This window comes from Acinonyx jubatus, chromosome F2 (genome assembly GCF_027475565.1).
Source record: "Acinonyx jubatus isolate Ajub_Pintada_27869175 chromosome F2, VMU_Ajub_asm_v1.0, whole genome shotgun sequence".
Lineage (NCBI taxonomy): Eukaryota > Metazoa > Chordata > Mammalia > Carnivora > Felidae > Acinonyx > Acinonyx jubatus.
This window is the reverse complement of record NC_069394.1, coordinates 819789-839638: the sequence shown is the minus strand read 5'-3', so window position 1 is coordinate 839638 and position 19850 is coordinate 819789. Positions and strand designations below refer to the sequence as shown.

At 67.0% G+C, this 19850-nt stretch overlaps 1 protein-coding gene across 28 annotated transcripts in view; it reads right to left on the bottom strand.

Annotated features, from left to right (window-relative positions):
• Positions 1-19850, bottom strand: part of PLEC (plectin) — a 55942-nt gene that overhangs the window by 21685 nt on the left and 14407 nt on the right. For 3 of the 28 annotated variants that reach the window (XM_027063653.2, XM_053208406.1, XM_027063669.2), the window contains exons 2-5: positions 1994-2055; positions 1495-1584; positions 594-671; positions 415-507 (exon numbers count right to left, since the gene is read on the bottom strand). In XM_027063653.2, the coding sequence (XP_026919454.2) occupies positions 415-507; positions 594-671; positions 1495-1584; positions 1994-2055 (323 nt within the window). Of the gene's footprint in view, positions 1-414; positions 508-593; positions 672-1494; positions 1585-1700; positions 1716-1978; positions 2056-2802; positions 3073-5604; positions 6489-7251; positions 7526-8129; positions 8288-9714; positions 9777-12934; positions 13666-16559; positions 16684-19850 lie in introns of those variants that run through there. The other 25 variants (XM_053208388.1, XM_053208395.1, XM_053208387.1 and 22 more) reach the window with 23 other exon arrangements.

Below are 19850 nucleotides of genomic sequence, written 5' to 3'. Positions count from 1 at the left end.
GTCCCCACTGTCTGTCTGTCTGTCTGTCTGTCTGTCGGCCTGCCAATCTATGTGACTCAGCTGCCGTGCCAGCCAGCCTGCTCAGCTCTCAGATTTGCGGCTTCCTGTGCGGCCGGGGCAGGCAGGGGTGAGTCAGCCAGCGCAGCAGCGGATGCTTCTCCAAAACCCTCCCCGGGGCAGGGGCTGCATGCACAGAACGCATTCCTCTGCAGGGAGGCTCTGCAGGCCCTGCCCAGCTGGGGCCAGAGGGCACAGTACAGGCAGGCCTCGCAGAGAGGCCTGGCCCTCAGGCCATGGCGCAAGGACTGGGCCGGGGCACGGTGCAAGGCTGGGAGGCTCCAGTGGGGGGGGGGGGGGGGGGGGGCCAGGACACCAAGGGCCCAGGCCCCCAGGCCACAGCCCCAGAGACTCCACCTGGAAGTGCAGGATGATGGTCCAGATCAGGCCGAGGGTCAGCTTGGGGTTGCCGTCGGCGATGTCATCGTTCCTGATGTTCACCAACTTCACCTGCGAGCAAGCTGCCCTCAGTCACACCTACCTACGGGCCGCCGGGGAAGGAGGACGGCAGCCAGTGGCCGGGTGGGCAGCCTCACCTGGCGGTGTCGGAGGTAGTCCAGGGCGATCTGAACGTTCTGCAGCTTGTGGAAACGCATCCTCCCCTTCTCCCGGGGCTGTGGGAAGAGGCGTGGCCGGTCAGCGCCCACAGAGCCCGCCACGGCCCCCATCTGCCCACGGCACCCCCAGGCGTCCGTGGTAACTGCACCGAGGTCTTCCCCAGTGGGGCAGCAGCCCTTCCCACGTCCCCGCACACCCTCCCCAACTGGAAAAGGGAGGCCAGGCCCAGGCTGTGGGAAGGAAGGAAGGGGTGGGAGGAGACAATAGCCAGGAAGCCGAGGGTGGAGGGCAGTGGCACACGGGGAGGCGTCCTCCCGGCCCCGGCCGGGGTGGCAGCCCGCCCCCCACCGTGGGCCCCAGGCCCGGCCCCGGGCAATGCAGCAGGCAGGACACGAGGCAGCTGGATGCACAGCCATCTGCCCCGCCAAGCGCCAGGCACAGGTCAGGCCAGACGGGCCACCAGCCCCAGGTGAGCTGGGCTCCCAACCTTGGGGAGCCCATGCGCTGCCTTAGCCAGCAGGCACGACCACTCACCAGGCGCGAGCTCCTGATTACGTCCCGCTCTCTTGGCTGCCCGGCCAGAGCAGGGCATAGGGTAAAGGGCAGAGGCCAAGGTTCACAGTCCAAGCAGCAGAGAAACCGAAGCAGAGCAGAGCGTGAGATTATGGGTCGGGGCTCCGACACGGAGACCAGCGGGGCCGTGAACCCGCGGCACAGGGATCGGGGCCTCTCCCAGGCTGGGAGACACAGCAGGGGCCACGGCCGGGCTGGACACGGACTGGGTACGTGGGAAAGGCCCCAAGGAAGGAAGGCAGGCAGGGGTATCTGGGTGAAAGGCAGGCGGGGCTCCAGAGGGGGCAGGTGGGCGGGCACACGCACCAGGCTGTCCCCTGAGAGGACCTCCAGCAGGGAGATGAGGTTGTGGCCATCACGGAGATCTTCGTACAGGTCACTGATGTGTCTCTGGGCCTGTGGGGACAGAGGAACCGGGCTGGCTGCACCTTCCCCGCAGCCACCAGCAAGGCCCCAGCAGGGGAGACAGGCAATGACCCCCACACATGCCCCGCCCCCACAGAGGCACCTACCTCTGCCCTCCAGTGCTACAGGGAGAGCAGGAGAGCCCGGAGAAGAAGGAGGAAGAGGAGAGGGAGAGAGACAGGAGGCAGGAGCAGCGTGGGGGAGGGCAGGGAGAGGACAGAAAATAGCAGGTTTCAGAGACGAAAAGATGAGCTCCCAGGCCGACAGTGGGGGCAGCCCTTGTTCGGGCAGGAGGGCCAGGGGCGCCCTCCGTCACCCCCACCCTCCATGTCCCCTGCCCCACGGCCACGTATGCGCGCGCACACACACATGCACACGTGTGCACGCACATGCCACCAACCTTGATGAGGTGCTTGTTGACCCACTTGGTGAAGGTTTTCTTCTGCACCCGGTCCCGTTCATCTGGAAGAAACAAGACCAGGTCCCCTGAGGCCTGGGAGAAGCCACAGGAGCCCCCGGGAGGGGACCACCATGCAGACACAGTGGGTGGCACCCCAAGAGGGCCTCAGGATCATACGCGGAGACCCAGCCCCCATCCCCCACGTGGACTGGCAGACACTCAGGTGCCCATGCCCCCCGCCCACCCTGCCCACGCAGTGGGGGCCGGGGGGTGCTAGGCACACAGAGAGCCTGCCGCTGCTCAATCCCCCTATTGTCTCCCTCTGGGGATGGGAGGGTCCAGAGGTGGCAGCCACACCCAAAGCCCACAGAGTAAGTCTGGCCGGCCCCACCCCCACATGCTGCCTCTGCAGACCTGAGCAGAAACTTCTCCCTGCCAGGACCCAGGACCGGTCAGGGGCGTGGTGAGGGGGAAGCTGTACCTTCCCAACAGGGCAGCGGACTTCACCGGACTTCACCAGGCCGCAGAGAGCCCCCACCCACCACGGCCCTATACTCCAGATCCAGAGGCCACTGCCCGCCCTGCCAGCACAGGCCGGCCCTCTCCCCGCACGGGTGGCTACCTGCCCCCCTCCCGGCCCCCGTAGCCCTGCACCTGCGCCAGGACTCGAGGCACACCCACAGCCCAGCCCAGCTCACACTCTGCCCCTCCGTTCAGACCCTCTCGGAGAGGGGCCCCACCCCCACCCGGTGCCAGGCTTCCTGCAGCAGGAAGTGGGCCCTTCCTGCCCAGTGGGGAGCGCCCACTACCTTTCTTGCCCTCTGAGGCCCTGAGCACAGCCAGGTAGAGGTTGTCCTCCGAGCTGGTTCTCTTGTGCCCCAGGCTCTCGGGCTCAGGCACACGGAGCCGGTGCTGAGACATGGTGGCGCCCGCCCCTTCGGCGCTCGGTCCCGAGGCCCCAGGTGCTGAGCTCCGGCTCTCGTGGCACACGGGCGGCCCTAGGCTGGCGCCCCACCGGACTCACAGGCTAGCGCAGCGCCAAGCAGAGTCGGTGTGGCCACTCCCTGCCCGCTGTACTCCCTCTCAGGGCTGGCCCCGCCCCGGGAGCCCCACCCCGCCCTGCCCACCCCCCCCCCCCCCCCCGGAGGAGGGAAGGAGGAAGGTGGCCCCTCCCCCCCAGCCACACCCTTGGCCCCACAGACACAGGAAACCCAGGGGTTTCCTCACCCACCCGGCCAGCCACAGTCCCCGGGGGGGGGGGGGGGTACCCAGGGGTTCGAGGGGCACCTCCTGGTGCCAGGACCACACACCATGCCCTGGACCACCCCACCACAGGGAGTGGTGCCTGAGTGGGGCTTGGCCCCCGGTGCCCCACAGCCCACACCTCCCTTCTGAGCTTAAATCCAGGACCACCCCTCGGCCTGCCCACCTTGCTGGCTAGGACCCCAAACTGAGACACGGCAGGCTGCGGGGCCAGCTGCCCGTCCTTTTCTCGAGGCCCGTAAGTCATCCCTCCTTATAGACCTACGCACCCTGGGCCTGTGGCCCCTGCCCCCGGCTAGGCTCCACTACAGTCCCGTGCGCGCCTGGCCCTTTCCGAGCTGCCCACCAGGCACATCCTGGAGCGGTGCCCCCGTTGGGAAGCAGAGCGCACGGCGGGGCAGGAGCGGGCACATAGATAGCTGAGCGTTGACTCATCAGGCAGGACCGCCCAGCCCCAATCTGCAGGAACTCTGCCCCAAATTGGGGGGAGGAGGGTATGCAGGGGGCTGTGGGGAGCATGAGGGAGGGGGGCCGCCAGTGAGTCAGGGCTGGGGAGGGGGCCCCAAGTTCACTGACTCACGGGAAAGGAAGCCACACCTGGGGGCTGTTTGCAGTCAGGCGGGGTTCACAGATAGCAGCTATTAAGGATCGTAAAGGCGGGAGGCAGAGCAAAGGGTGCAGGGTGCTGCCTGGCTCCATCCGCTCTCGGACAGACCCGCCTATGGCCGGCACCGGGGCTGCCCTGGGGCCGCCGAACCAGCCACAAGAATTTTCCAGTCGGAGCATCCGGCTTGATGTGATCCAGCTGTGAGCCGCTGCCCCCCTACCCTGAGCCTCCCAGCCAGTGTTCCGGGAAAAGCTCTCCCCACCCCCGACCGTGCTGCCCCGCTGTGGCCACCGGAGGGCGCCCAAACACCAAGGGGCAAGGGGTACTCAATCGCAAGGAGCTGGTTACAACCCTGCTCCTCCACATCTGTGACACAGCCAGACCCCCAGGGCTCTGTCCCGTCCCAGGTCTGGAGAGAGTCCCTCAGGCTTGGAGCCCGGACTTGGAACCTGGCTTGAGGTCCGGCACTACGCACCCCACACCCTCAACCGGGCAGGGCCTGGGGAGGTAAGGCCACCCGGGGAGGCTTGGCTCAGCCTGGCTCCGCAGCCCCCACAACCCCACCACACACCAGCTCTTGACCCTCCAAAATCCCAAATCTGACCCCCCCCCCACACCCTCCCGGCCCCTCCCCAGGTTTGGAGCCTGGAGAAAGGCCTCTTCAGAGGACCCCCAGGCCCTAGCAGGGAACCGAGTTCAGGCCCCTCCTGAACACCCGCCATATGCAGTGTCTGGGCTGGTAACAGCGGAGCGGGGTCCCTTCTGGCAAGGGTGCGGGTGTCACTCTGGTGAGGGGCGGAGACACCTCAGGTCCCTGGTATGGGTCAGGAGATGGGAGCAGGGAATTCTAGGACAAGCAGGAACCAGGAGTCAGGGCCTAAAGTCCAAGACTTGTGTGAGCCCCCAGCCCAAGTGCCTTCTCCAGCTTTCTACCACTCGGGGTCTGCAAGGGTGCTGGGAGTGGGGGCAGCTCCACACCGGTTCTGCAGGAAGCTCTCCCGGTTCCGCTGCCTCCTTCCTCTGGACTCCTCCTCTCCCACCACCTCCAAAGCCCTTTTCGCCCGCCTCCTCCCTTCTCCCCCCCCACCCCTCCCACCCCCTCGACCCTGGCTGTGGTGAGAGGCTCCCTCCCCTGTCCTTTCCATTCAGACCTTCAAACCAATAGGCACTCCCTTCCAGCCGGGCCACAGCGGCCTCCGACACTGCAGAGGACCTCAGTCTGCACTCCCCAGGAAAACACCCCCCGCCGCGGCACTGGTGCTCCCGTACAACCGCTTGACCCTAGTACTGTAGCGGGCCACAGATTTTCTGGCACCAGCCAGGGTCCCCTAGAGCTGCCCATGACCCTCTGCGAGGTATCGTCGCCCCCTTTTACAGATGTGGAGACTGAGGCTGGAGGTCCCACAGCTCGTGAAGACGCTCCTGGGTTGGAAAACCTACAGGCCGAAGAGATCCCCGCCCGCCCTCCCTCCCTCCTCCGGCGTCGGGACAGTCTACGGCCTGGTGCCCGAGGCAAAAAGAAATCAGGGCCGGAGCCCAAGCCGGCCCCGCCCACCTTCCCATCCCCCTTCTCCAGAGGAGGAACAAATCGGGCCTAGGGGACCTCGCCGCCTTCCTTCCCAGGTGTTTCCGGAGCAGAGCGTGGGGGCGGGGCTGCACCTGGGCTGGGCTCCGCCCCTTCCCGGTCCGGGAGACGGTGCCCCCCCCCCCCGCACCTCCCACCCCTCGCAGCCTCACCCACCTACGCAGCACAGCTGCCCGTAGAGGTAGCCCCTGCGGGCCTGCTCGCAGCCCCCGTCCAGCCAGCACGGCCGTTCCAGCACCACCTCCTTCCGCAGGGCGAAGGCGCCGCCCGCCCGCCCGGTGCCGGCCGCAGCCATGAGCGCGGGCGCCCTGGGGTCGCCCACAGCGAAGCGAGGAGGACGGCGCGCAGCCTCTGCTCCACAGCCCACGCCGCGAGGAGGCCGGCAGCGGGCGCACCGCCCAGACCCGAAGAACCTGCCCCTAGCGGGGCGCCCCGCCCAGCGCGCCGGGAAGCCGCGCCCCTACTTGGAAGGAGAGGACCCCGCTAGGCCTGGGGGGCCGGGGGCAGAGGGAGGCTGCCCGATAGAACAAAGGGGCATGGGAACTCGAGGGCCGCCCAGGTTCCCGCGGAGGGGAGCCTCGGGGGACGCCCAGGCGCCGGGAAACTCCCCTAGGCTGACGCCCACGGGACTACGTTCCCGGAGGCGGGCGGTTGGGGACCGCGCTGGGAGCAGCGTCTGAGAACAGCCGCGAGCAGAACAGAGGCAGCAAAGCCCCGAGGGAGCACTGCAGGGCAGGATCCAGGGTGGCGACGGCAGAGAAGCCCCTTCCCCACGTGGGGGCAGGGAACAAAGTGGGCCGAGGGAGGGAGGAAAGGTCACTTCTAGGGAGGAGAAGCCCTGACCCGGCGCATTTTACTGGACACCCCTGCAGCTGAGTCACCAGCCGCTCCCCAGTCCCCAAAGCCACGCCTAGAAGCCCCATCCTGACTCAGGCCTCCGGTCTAGCGGCTCTGGCACCCAGGCTGAGACTGGGCAGAGCCTCCAGGGGCAGCTCTGGACGCCCTCACCGCAGGCCGAACCCCGCACCCTGTCCACCCAGGCACAGACCAGAACACAACTCCAAATCCCGGTTAGGACAGCCCCTCAGGCCCGAAGCCCAAGCCCCAGGGCCCCGCCCACCCAGCTCCATTCACTTAGGCGGGCCCCACCCCATCCTGTGCCGGGCAGTCCTGGCTGCTGCTGCTGCTGCGGGCTGTAGCCCAAGGCGGGTGACTTTGAGCAGGGGGAGGGCAGAGCGCAGCCTGGCTGCCTGCCCCTTGGCAGTCCTGGACCCTGACCGAGGGCGCTCAGACACCTGCCTCACCTCGGAGGCTCTGCGCAGGCCCAGCCCCACCTCAGTGCTAGGCAGGAGCCTCTCCCGGGCCCTTGCCCTAGGACACTAGCCCTGCACCTGCCCTACACCTGCCAGCTGTGCAGAGGCCTCCCTGGCAGTGGGGGCGCTCCTCTCCTGCTCACGGCCCCAGTCTGGAGCCTCCCCAAACTCCTCCTCTCCCACCAGGACAGGGCTCCAGACTGACAGAGCCTCTGAACCCTGGCTCCACCCCAGGAAAGCAAGCAGGGTCTTCAAAGCAGCAGAAAAGATGGAGGGGAGGGGTGCGGGATGGGGCGGGGGGACTCCGCTCTCCCACCGTGTGCAGTGCAGGGGCGTAGCTCAGGGACAGGAAGGGGAGGGCACAGGGAAATGCAGGGCTTGGAGGGAGGCGGCCCCTCACCCTGCCCCGCCTCCAGCCCCCAGGGCAGGGGCGGTGGCCGGAGCCCGCTGCCCAGGCGCGGCCCAGACGGTAGCTGCCAGAGGCGCTTACCTTGCACTTCCTGCCCCCGCCAACGCCCCCTGCGCCAGTGCCACACGGCGGCGAGGGTAACGACGTGGCCCACGACCACCAGTGACGGGAACAGGCTGCCCGAGGGCTCCATGGCTCTGGGGCTGCACGGCTGTGGGCAGAGCGGGCGGAGCCTCCCTTCCCTGCCTGGAAGACGGTGGGGGGGGGGGGGGGCGCCCGGGGCCTGTGACCGCCCTGCCTGCAAGACCGCCCTACTGTACCGTCTGCCTGGCGCCCCAGAGACGAGTGCCGTCCACAGCACCAACTGTGCTCCCGCCCGCCTCCTCTGCCTCCTCCCTCCCGGCCACTCGGAGGTCCCCACCCACCTCCCACAGCGCCCGGCTCAGCTGTCCCTTACGCACAGCTATCACGCTCAAGGTTAGCTGGAGCCTTAACCCCTGCTTACCCACAGCCACACCCGCCCGGAGGAGGGGCCTGTAGTGACGCACAGCGCCCCCCCCCCAGCACAGCCCAGCCAGCCTCTGCACACCCCCCCAATTCCTCCCCAGGAGGGTGACGGCAGTGTCCGAGCACCCCACTCTGCCTCCAAGGGTGCTCTCTGGTGACAGCTGCCAGGAGCCCACCAGGGGGACAGGCGCCCATCCGGGGGAGGCATGCCAGCACCCCAGGCCCCGCTGGCCCCCCCAGGCTTGCAGCTGACCCAACCACCCTCAATGACAAACACCCCCACAGAGCCCCAACGCCCCCAGGTGGGCCTGCGAACAGGGTCTAAGGGAGGACCGGGGTGATGGCCTGGGAGGGCAGGTCGTGTGCGGGGGGAGTAAGGTCGGAGCCTCCCCCCAGTGCCCCCAGGGACTCCTGCTGGGCTCTCACAAAGCTTCCAAAGGCTGCCCACCTACCCGGCACGATCTTCATTAGGGACAGCGGCAGGAGCCCACGGGGCAGACGGGGAGTGGGAGCAGGCTGTGGAGAGGGTCACAGACCCCTCTGAGGCGGCCGCGAGCCCCGCGGTGGCGGTGGCGGTGGGAGGAGGGCACGGCTGGCCGAGCCGCTGTCAGCAGCACTGCCTGTGTCCATGGGGGGAGGGGAGGGGTGGGCAGGGGGCCGGAGGGGGGGGTGGGGGGATATAAATATCTGAGGAGAGCAAGCGAGGCCGTCATTCGTCCAGACTTAGAACATGACGTCCGACGCTAGGGCACTGGGGCCCAGGCCTTCACCGGAGTCCAGTCTGGCCGGCGGCACCACCCCACACTCACCCCCCAGGCTCCTGCCCGTGATTCTAATAATAAGAAGCCACCTGGCGTCAGGATCTGCCTCAGAACAAGGCCTAGCACGGGCATTCAAAGCCTGAGGGGCTCATGTCGCCTGGGAGGAGACGCAGTCCCTGCCCTGTCCAACCCCGCCAGCCTTTCGGGGTGCCGGAAGTAGCGGGGTGCACTCGGGGAAGGCAGGGAGACACCAATCCCTTTCTCCCAGAGGGCCCCACCACACAACTCACTCCACACAACACCAGGTCCGGGAGAGACAGGACAGCCTCCCCAAGGTCACACCCCCGGCCAGACACCCAGGTGTCAGCCCCCTCCCCTCCCCAGGCTGCCCCTAATGCTGCCCTGGCCTTACCCCAGTACCCTCGGCAGCCTCCCGTGTGCAGAAGCCTGGGGCCGGAGGTCCCTGTCAGCAGGCATGCCCAAGCCACATCCTGGACTGACCGGGACCTCAGCGTCGGGGGGGGGGGGGGGGGACAGGACATGGGGGTCACCCTCCTACCATTCCCCTCCCAGGTGCCCTTGGGCCCTGGCAGACGAAGGGTTAAGGGTCGGATGGAAGGGTTTGCATCCTATTTTGTAGCATTTCCTGTGTGTCAGGCACCATTCGATTTCAATTCTCAGAGAACCCCACAATGGAAGTCTCATGCTGTTACCGCATCGTACAAACGAGGAAACTGAGGCACAGAAAAGCGAAGAGCTTGCCCTTGGTCACACAAGGCTGTGCTTTGAGCCCAGGCAGTGTCTGCTATGTGTGGTCCCTCTGCAGCAAAGGGCAGCGAACCACCCTCGGACTCCGACCGCTGGGGTACAGGCACCGTGGTCCATCTGGGGAGGACCAGGAGCTCTGAGGAATGGGCGCTGGGCCCCCAAACCTCCTGGGGACCAAACCTGCATTTCAGAAGCTCAGCAGGCAGCTGAGGGAAGCCTCAGAGGAGCCGGGGGGGGGGGGGGGGGGGGGGGGGGCGGGGGGGGGATCCACAGACGTTGGGAGGACCGGCCCCTGAAGGCTGGAGTGGGCGGCCTCCCGCACCAGACACGCTCCCAGGCAGCTCTGAGAGGGAGGCTGGCTCATCCCTGCGCCTCCTAGCTCTGATGTCCCAGGCAAAGCCAGCAGCCTCGAGCCCCCAGGGCCCCAGCCACAGGCTGCCTGGGAGATCCCCGTCCAGCCCTGCTGGAGCCCACGTGCCCATGGCCCCCCACCCGGGCCCTGCTCTACCTTGGCCGAGCTGAATCAGCTCCTCCATGCTGTACCTGTCCATGGCGGCCGAGCTCGGGCCAAGCCGCGGAGGCAGCAGAGAGGAAAGGCAGGGGTGGCAGGAAGGAGGGAAGGGTGGGAGGCGGAGGGAGGGCTCACTCCGGCCCCGGCCTCCCCACCCAGCTCTGGGAGCAGTGACTCCTCCTCACAGCCACCCCTTAGTCAGTGACTGGAGCAGAGCTGAAACCAGCAAGGCCCAAGCCCAGTGGACCAACGGGTCCAACCAGCCCAGGTGGGACAGTGGACGGGCCTGCCCGAAATTCCGGAGCCTCAGTGCAGCCGACAGGGCCCGCCAGTCTTGCCTGCTAATGCCCGCCTGGGCATCCCCCTCCCCCCCAGCCTCCACAGGCCCACTGGCCCTGGACTTCCCCACCCTCCTCAACACCCTCATTCTCCCAGGCCCCAAGGCTAGCCCCATCCTCCTCCGCAGGCCCCACAAGCAGCTCAGTCCCAGCCCCCCCCCCCCCCCCGCCCCGGTCTCCAGCCTAGGCAAATGCCACACACGTGTCCCTGCCTCTCCATTCCCACGAGCTGAGCAAGACCCAGGGAAAAGCCCAATCCTGCCATAACTCTGCTGTCAAAACCCACTGGAGTTCTACAGATGCCGCAGCAAACGTGCACAGACAGGGACCCAAAGCCAGCGGCTGCTGCAAAAACCTGTCCCACCACGTGGCGCCACACGGCCATGAAGAGAGCAAGTCAGTGGTGTGTAGAGTGCGGTCTCCCTCTGGGACAGGAGTGCCACGGGGGAAAGCCAGGGTGCGCTGGGGGTGGGCAGAAGCAGTGCCGTCAAGGGCCGCTCGCTTCCACTGTCGGAAACGGCTCCAGAGCTGCGCTGAGCTGCTCGTGTGGAATTCTGAGCTGGGCCAAGCGTTACTATTTGAAATGTCAATGAAATTCGGATATCAAAGCCCACGGCCCCCACTCTCCACCCACAAGGGAAGCTCAAACTCCTGCTCCCACCCCGCCTACCCTCCTGTGGGGACCACCTTCCTACGGGACTGCTCTTGCTTGGAGTAGGAGCTCCCCAGCAGTCAGGCGCAGCTCAGCACACCTCCTCAGGGGGATCTTCCCTGATTGCTCCTAGAGCTACCTCCCCCTGGCTCATTCCTCATCCAGTCCATCCCCAGATGCTGGGGCCTTGGTTTGGGTCTGGCCGATATGTGGCCGAACGAGCAGTGGATGCCTTCCCACGAGGATGAGCAGACCACCAGGGCTCCCAGGTGGGGACAGAGGTGCAGCAGGGCACATGTGACTGCCTGCGGCGCCCACGGCTCCGTGGCCAAGGCTGGACAGGCAGAGGCGGCCCACTGGCCGAGACCACTCTGGTGATCGGTGCAGTGGGCCCCACACACCCCTGCCTTCCCCTCCTACCAGATGACTGGAGAGGACAGAGCCAGCAAGGAAGGGGTCCGTGTGCTCGTTATTGTAAACTCTGAAAAGCTGGCAATTCCAGGTGCAGCCTGAGTGCGGAGCCATCACAACCCCACAGACGAGGATGTACCCGCACCACGGCCAGCATGCAGCATGCCCGAGGTGCCCCCGGCCAAGGGTGGCCCTCAGGTCTGGTGCTCGGCCCTTGGGGAGCCCACACCCGCAGGCCTGACTCAGCCTGGAGCTGGAGTTCATTTCCTGTTGGAAACTCTGAGCTGCCGCCTGTGGCTGTGGCCGGGAGGCAACACTGAGTCACCTCCACCAGGGCTGGGGGTGCCCTCCTCTCTGCCCGCTGCAGCCACACCCAGTCCCCCATCCTGGCCCCGCTACCATCTGCCCGCCCAGCCTGGCCACAGACAAGGAAGGAAGGGGAGAAAGGAAGGAGGAGCCTATACTCAACACACCCACGACCCAAGACAGGGACAGCTCAGGGGCTCCGCGGCAGGGATGAAAGGACCCCTGGGCTGGGACTTGGCCACTGAAGGCCAGTCAGTGCTGACCACGCACCCCGCCAAGCACTCGTCTCCTTGTGGGGGACGCTGTGACCCCACCGACAAGAGTTTGGAGAGGCCACGCAACTTGTCCAAGGCCATGGGGAAAGCCCAGAGACCATCCCTCTACCCCACCACCTCACTGATCCTCCCAGATGAGCTCCCAAGGCACAGCTCTAGCAGGACCAACCCACACCAGACCAGAACTGGGTCCCACTCAGCACCTTGGACCTGCACCTCGATCCCCTGACCCCCATTCACCTGGCAAACTCTTGCCCACCCCGCTAGCCTCAGGCCAGGCCCCTTTCCCAGCCCCTTCCACATCAGGTTCCTCCCCAGGTGAGAAGACACAAAGAAGGAAGCAGAAGCCAAGCCTGCCTTCTGCTGGGGCACCAGGGCCACCCCAAATCAGCACCAAGGCCAGTGAGCTCTGAAAGTACATGTGTGAGCCTCACGCTCCGTGGGACACCAGTCATCTGCCTACCTGGGTCCTGCCAACGCAGATGCTTAGGGACAGAGGATGACACAGGGGAAGGACCCCTGGGGCCCTAAGACCTATTCCATCCTCTGTGACCCGGCTTCCACCGGAAAGGGTCTGGGACCCGGTGCCGCCACACCCTGGCCACTGGCTTGCCAGGCAGTGTGTCTGCCAGCTGTCTCCTCCTCTCCCCCAACCCAGAGCTGCCCCCTCGGCCCTCACCAACTCCAAGCTGGCCAGGCTCCCGGGAACAATACCGCATCACGAAACCATATGGGCCACAAAACCATGGGGGCAGATGTCACCCACCCCCCCCAAGACAGACTCAAGGCTCAGAAAGGTCAGCCAGTTCACCTGGGCTACGCTGCTGGAGAGCAGTGCCCCCGCGTTATTCCGGCTCCTCCCTGCAAGCTACCGCCTCCAGCAGAGAGGGCCTAGGGGCAGACAGGAGTGAGCGGGGCACAGGGCAGTGCTGGGGAGAGAGGCTAGCTGGTGTGGGGCAGGGCTGTGCCAACAGCTGGTCCTGCCAGTCCAGGCTTTTCGAGCCCCACCCCTAGCCAGAAGGGGAGCCTGGGGCTGGGCTGGCAGTGGCCCACCCACCCCAAGGTCCTCAAGCCGGGAGGAGGAGCCACGTGGGTCCAGCACCCTCGGGCAGAGACAGCACCACCTGCTGGTGTGAGCGAAGTTCCCCCACGTGCACTGCCACCCCCAGCCCACCAGGGCTGCGCCCGGGCACCCCCTTCCCATCCCCCAGGGCTGGGGGCAGGACGCAGCTGACCTGTGGCGGGGGCAGGCTCCGGGCCAGGCCTCACCAGGTTCCCCGGGGCGGTGGCAGGCACCACGGGGGGCTCGGGTGCCCCCTCCTCAGGCTCCTTCCGACGGTAGACCCGCCGCTCCTCCCGGGCAGGGTCCTCAGCGGGCAGCGGCCCCCACTTTGGCGGGCAGCCCAGGGGCCCCTGCACAGACTGCACATGGGGGGCGCGTCGCGCAGGCATCACCATGGCGACAGGGCGGCGCACGCGCTGCAGAGAGGCGGGCACGATCTCCGGCGGCAGGTGCAGGTACTGGCGCAGGTGGGCGATGCCCTCATTGGTGAGGTACCAGTAAAAGTGGCGCCAGGCAAAGGTCTCCCGCACCAGGCCCCGGGCCCGCAGCGAGGCCATGGCGCACATGACCTGCAGATTGGTGACGCCGGGGACGTGAGGGTGCAGGCTGCGGGGCCTCCGATCCTTCTTGGCCACCATCACGCCTTCACGGAAGAGCACCTCGTAAATGGCCCGCAGCTGGTCCAGCGGCATGAGCATACCCGCCACCATGGCTGCCAGAGCCCCAGAGGCGAGGGTGACGGGCGGGGCACAGGGAGGAGGTCCACAAGGCACCTCGGGACCGGGCGAGACGGAGGCTGGCAGGCAGGCTGGGCTCGAGGGCACGGGCTCCGCGGCTTGTGGCTGTCGAGCCGGGCTCCCTGGCTCGCTGAGACTCCGGCCGGCACTGCCGCCTGCCCACCGCCTGCGCGAGCCTCCCGCCGGCCCGCCCTCCCTCCGGGACGCCCAGGCCGGCCCCCTCTGACTCAGCAGCATGGGCGGCCCCTCCCACCCACAGCCCCTGGGGCCCCTCGCAGAGTGGGGGGCCCCCTCGCAGAGTGGGGGGCCCCTTGCCATGGCAGCCCCCCCCCCCCGGCAGGCCCCCCCTTTCCAGGCCCCACAGCTCCCACGTCAGAAATTACGTCAGTTTCTAAACACTTCCTTCAAGGTTTCTTAGACTAGGGGGAGGGGGTACGACAGTGGCTCCGGACCTGGAATCTACAATGGTGGCAGAATAGGCTGGGGGGGGGGGGGGGGGGATAGCAGGGGAGGGGGGGCTCAGGCTGGGGAGTGGTCTCAGGTTTCTCAGACTCACGAGGATCTGAAGGCAGGATCTGAAGGCGGGTACCGGGCTGTCTGGGCCTGGCGGGGCACTAGAGGTCTGAGGGGAGAGCTGGGGTCTTGGGGGGCAGAAATCTGGATGCAAAGCTGGGGTCTTGGGGAGCAGAGGTCAGAGGGGGGACCGCAGTGGCATGTGGACAGGCGGGCTTTGGACACCACTGGCCGCTGTCCATCACACAGGCAAAGGGACAGAGCCCCCACCTCCAAATGCCAGGCCCAAGACCGTAGCCACCCTCTTTAACACTTCCCATGCCAGGCCAGATCAAAGGGGACCCCGAAACACTCTTGGAGCAGGGCACAGGGTAGGGGTGTCTGAGCAGCCCCAGGCCAGCTGTTGGAAGCCAGAAACTTCTCAGCTGCCACAGGAAATCAAAGTCACCAAATCCCTGCCACCCCAGGCAGGCCTGGTGCCCCTACTGCCACACAGACGCCCCGCCCTGGGTGGCCTGAGTGCCCCCGCCCGTGGACCAGCGGGGCAGGAGCCAGGGGAGCAGCGCCACACCAGAAGCCGGTCAGGGGCCCAAGTCAAAGGGGGACCAACAGCGGGGTCCAGGAGCTGCCCGGTGGGGCCCTGGAGCCGGATACGGCCACACCCATCAGTCACTTCCAGACTCCCACAGCTGAGGACCCAGCCGTGGATGTCCTGTGCCTCCCCCATTCCACCCAGTACCGCACTCTTCCACGCCGTGCTGCCCGGACCCGCACCCAGCCACGCTCTCCCCTTCCCCCAAGCCGACACACCCATTCCCACCAAGCGCAGCTAACCCGGGAACTGATTATAAATAGGGCCAACAGGGCGGGGGTGGGGGATCCCGAGGTGGGAGGCGCCCGTGGGCAGGCGGCCAACTGGCAACGGGTGGGGGCGGGTTTATGGGGCGGTTGCCATGGCACCGCACAGCCGGGTCCAAACAGCACCGCCCCCCCCACTCATGCACACATATACATTCACACATACATGCACACGCACACTCATTAGACACACACACGCGTGCGCCCAGTCCTGGCGGACGCGGCGGTGGAAACTGAAGACGCAGCCAACCGTCCGGTCCGCATGGCCCCGCCCGCCAGCTCACTGCGGCGCCCTCCCCCCTCCCCCCTCCATCCGCCAGTCCCCAGCAGCCAGCCGGGCAGGAAGCCGGCCAGCCCACACGGAGACGGGCTCCGGGAGGACGCACCGCTAGCGCGGCGGTGGACACGTCCACGCCCCTTCAGCCCAGGGGCGCCTGCGGGCCCTCGCGGCCACCCGGGCTGGGGCTTCGAGAACCAGCGGCAGCTGTGGTTCGGGACAGCAGTCCCCCAGCGCTCCCCCAGCCCTGTGTGCGAAGAGCTCGTCCACTCTCCTGGCCTGTCCCTCGGCCCTGCCCCACAGACCTGCTGCTCTCCCCTGCCCACCCATAGCCCCTCACTCACCTCCTGCTCTCCCCCCATGCCTACCCCATGCCATCTTCCTGGTTGGATTTCCCGACCTCATCCCCCCAAATCCCCAAGCCGCCCCCCAAGCCAACCCATGCCCCCCCCTCCCAAAATGATTCCAAGCCACCCCAAGGCCTCCCAAACACTTGGACCTAAGGTCTCTCCTCCTACACGGGCCTGCACGAGGTGGCAGCCACGTGGGGCTCCGCAGAAAGGGGGCGGGGCATGGTAGGGAATCCCCCTCCCTCCCAGCAGCCCGGGCGCCCCCAGCGGCCGAGGGGAGCAGCAGGTAGGAGCCTGGAGCAAGATGTTCGCGGCAGCTTCCGCTGCTCCGCCACACCGCACCCCCCCCCCGCTCGCCCCTCTCCGCGCCTGGGTGGGGGCGCCCCCCACAAAGTCCCAGGGCTGGAAAGATGCCCCCTTCTGCCCTGCCCCCACCCTGCAGAACCGCAGCCGCAGCGGCTGATTCGGCGCCGGGAGGGCCAAGGCGGGTAGGCAGGGCGGCCTCCTCCCCTCGCACTCCGGGCCCTCCAGGTTTCCAGGGCAACCAGTCGGAGCCCTCCGGCAGCCCCCGGCCCCCCCACCCCGGAACAAAGAGCCGCAGTGTGGACTTGCCCGGGGCCAGCCCGCCTGGCGCCTCCCCGCCGTGATACCCACTGCCCTGGCCTGTCCCCTCGGACGCTGGGCTTGCAGGGCGGCAGCGGGGCGGGAGCTCCGCAGAGTCCGGGAGGAAAAGGGGCGGACCCGCAGCCCAAGCCAGAGCTCACCTCCGACCCGCCTCCGCCGCTGCAGCAGCCCGCCCCGCCCCCCGACGCTCGCTGCAGGGCCGCAGGGCTGCGGCAAGAGTAGCCCCCGGCCAGCCCCCGGCCAACCCCCGGCGGACCCCGACCAGCTGGAGCCCTGGCGGTGCACGGGCCTGGGGGCTCCTGCGGCCCCAGCTCCCCATCCCCAAGGCTACTCCAGGGGCAGCGGGACCTTGACCGCGGCCCTGCGCGGGGCTGCACGCAGCTGGAGGTCACTGCCTGGTCCTCGCCCCCTGGCTCGGGCCCCGGCCCCGGCCCGCACCTTTGAGGGAGCTGATCTCCTGCTGGATGGCTCTCGAGAGGTCCATGTCTCCGTCGGGACTGAGGGCAGCGCGGCTGCCGCCACGCAGAGTCAGTCCAGCCCCGCAACGCACTGCCCCGGCCAGAGCCGCAGCCTGGGGGAGGAGCCGAGAGGCCCGGGGCGGGGCTTGCCAGTCAGGGGCGGGGCTTGGGCTGATCGATGCGCTTGGCACCGCAGCCCTGGCGCGAGCCCCCGCGGCGCGCCGCCCCCACCCTCCAGCCCCCACCTCGTGCGGCCAGACCCCGCTAACTCCAGCCAGACTGCCGGGCCCTAGGTGCGCTCCGACGGCCCACCCCCGGCCACCGCATAGTCCCTCACAGTGCCCTCTGGCTCGTTCGTGCACGGCCACTCACTCCTTCCAGGAGATACCCACAGGTCTGAGCCGCCCCGCGACCTCCTGGACCAGCACCCTGGTTGCGGCGGGTAGGTGGATCCCACCAAGGCAGGAGCCGGAGGCCTGCCCGCAGTGGTACCCCAGGACCCTAAATCAGCCCCTTCACCACCTTTCACACCGCAGCGGCTCTGCCTCTGCCCACCCACCCCCCTCTCCCCGGGAGGCCAAGCCCTCCCCACCCCCCCATTCTCCTCTAGGCCACCTCACTCAGTCCTATGACTCAAGATGTTCTCTCTCCTCTGACTGCTAGGGTTTCATGTCGAGCAGGACTCCACACTGCACCCCAGCCTCTAGCTCTCCACTCAGCAGATCCCAATCAAGCTTGTCTTGGGATGCCCTCGTCCCCCCAGCTCCAGGTGCACCTCTATCCACCGTCCACAGTGCAGGCCACCCCCCTGGGGCTACTGTGCAAGCGCACATCCCTGCACGGCCAGCCCCACAGGTCCTGGGGCTCTACCTTCCAGCCTGTCCACCACTGCCACCATCAGTCCAGGCCCCAGCACATCTCCCGGCTCCCCCCACCCCTACTGTCGCTGTCACTGCTGAGGGGGTCAGTCTCCTAAGCCACAGCAGAAGACTGTCACTGCCAGCCTCTGGGGCAGAATGCGGGCATTGGCACTGGCAGGGCGGGGCCAGGGTGGAGTCTATATCATCGCACCTCACAAAGCCATAAAGCAGGAGCCGTGCCCACACCTAAGATGTGAGCCCCAGGTGCACCCTGCCTTCCCACGCTGGTCGTGTCCTGTTGCCACAAGATGTGGCCAGCCTGCCTCAGTCTCCTTCCAGGCCGGGCCACCTCCTCCAAGCAGCCACCCTTATTGGCCGCAGGCCGGCTCGTCAGGTCAACCAGAGGAGTGTCCCAGACCTTTCACTGGTCCCCTCACATGGGGCTGCCCACCTGTAAGTGGCCACTGCAGTCCCCTGCGCTACGTGCAACCGGGGGCTTCCAGGAAAGTGGCGGCAGCCGGAAAATCCAGTGAAGAGGTGTCTTCAGCCTGCTGCCGCCGAATGTGCCCCAAACAGCAGCCGCAGTGTGGCCTCCGAAGTGGGGAGCAGCCACGCGGACCCTGGAAAGGCTCCACAGGACACACTGGGCCTGTTCTTTGGTCCCTTCTCAGAGCAGGCTTCCCAGAGGAAGGGGCAGTGACGTCAGAGCCAAAAGACAGGCTACCTCTAGCAAGCAAAGGAAGACAGACCACTCGTGCAAAGGCCCAGAGAAAGAGGAGAAGGGTCTGGTCAGCCCCAAAGACTAGAGACGGCCAGAGCAGGGAGAAAGGGGCTGGAAACAGCTGTCGGTGGGTTTCACCAAGCTAGGGAGGTCCCTCAAACTACCTTGGACAAGGGCCCCGGGGGCAAGAGATATGGGCAGTGAGGAGGAAAGGGCGCAGGTTATCCAGGTCCCGTGGGAGAGATGGGAAGGTTCTGTCCCCCCCCTATATCCTCAGCCTTTACCGACCTCGCTGCCCAGGAGGCCTCATCTCCAGGTCCTCAACAAGGCAGATGGCCTGACCCAGCCACATGGCTCTCTCATGCCCAACTAGGGCCCTAGCAGGTCGCCCGGGCCACGGACTCTCACCCCGAGCGAGGCCAAACCCTCTTGAAGCTTTCTGCAAATTCCAGGAGGCAGCACACGCCCTCGGGGTCCCTGGGACCTGAGCTGAGCCCTAACACCACAACCAGGTGCTCCCTCCTTCCCAGCACCCCCATCTGGAACAAAGCCCTCCTCACAAGTCGCAGAAGACGCCGACAGGCTGAGTCATGGGCCAGGGCCAAGGAAGCACCCCTGCCCCTGCCCCCACGCAATCTCATCTGCCATCTGGGTAGTCCTACTGCTCCCAAGACCCCACCCGCCCTCAGCCTGGCACTCCTCCCTATGGTTCCCCAGCTTCAAACCTGCCCCCCACCGCCCCACAGCAGCCTGCCCTGCGGGGGGCCCCCAGCAGGGGATCCAGGCGGTCCCACACAGGTCGTGCCAGCAGAGACCTTCCACTTAGGGTCCCCAACAATCACCCGGCGAAGGCCTGGCCCAGTGAAACCCCACAGACTGTGCCCTGCAAGTGTGAGCACGGGGGCCGTCTCGCCCCACAGCCATGGCCCAGCATCTGCCTACACCTCGGGAAGCTTCGGGCTGGGGCAGGAGCCAAGCGTCCTGCCTGGGAAGCCGCCCCTTGCAGGATGATGACAGCAGGAAGCCAGCCAGGCCAGCCGCTCTGGGAGGCCCCGGGGAAGTCTAGGCCCACTGCAGCAGCAGGCTGGGTGCCCGCCAGGGCTCCCGGACACCCTGGCGAAGGCTTTCACCTTGGGCCCCGTCCAGCTGTCTCCGTGCAGCCCCGCTCAAGAACAGCATGGTTACCAGGCATCTGCCAGAGACGGCTGCGGGATGCCGGCTCCCACCCCCACGTCCCCCCACTCCGTCACTCTGCCCTCAAATATCTTCCACCGCCGTCCTCGTTCCCACCCCCAGCGCCTCCACCGCTGCACTGGGCCTGGCGAGCACCTCTCTCACCTCCCGGTGGCCCACGCTGTCCCACTTCCAGGACTCTGCCATAGCAGCCAGGCCACTTCTGCACACGGGCCAGGTCCCTCCACAATCCTGCTGCCCACCCCCACCACCACCACCTGGGCGGCTCAGTTGGTTAAGCGTCTGACTTTGGCCCAGGTCATGATCTCACGGCTGGTGGGTTCGAGCCCCGCATCAGACTCCGCTGACAGCTCGGAGCCCGGAGCCTGCTTTGGATTCTGTGTCTCCCTCTCTCTCTCTCTATCCCTCCCCCGCTCTCCCTCTGTCTCTGTCTCTCAAAAATGAATAAAAAAACATTAAAAAAAATTCCCCTCTAGAATGAGACAAAAATCAGAAC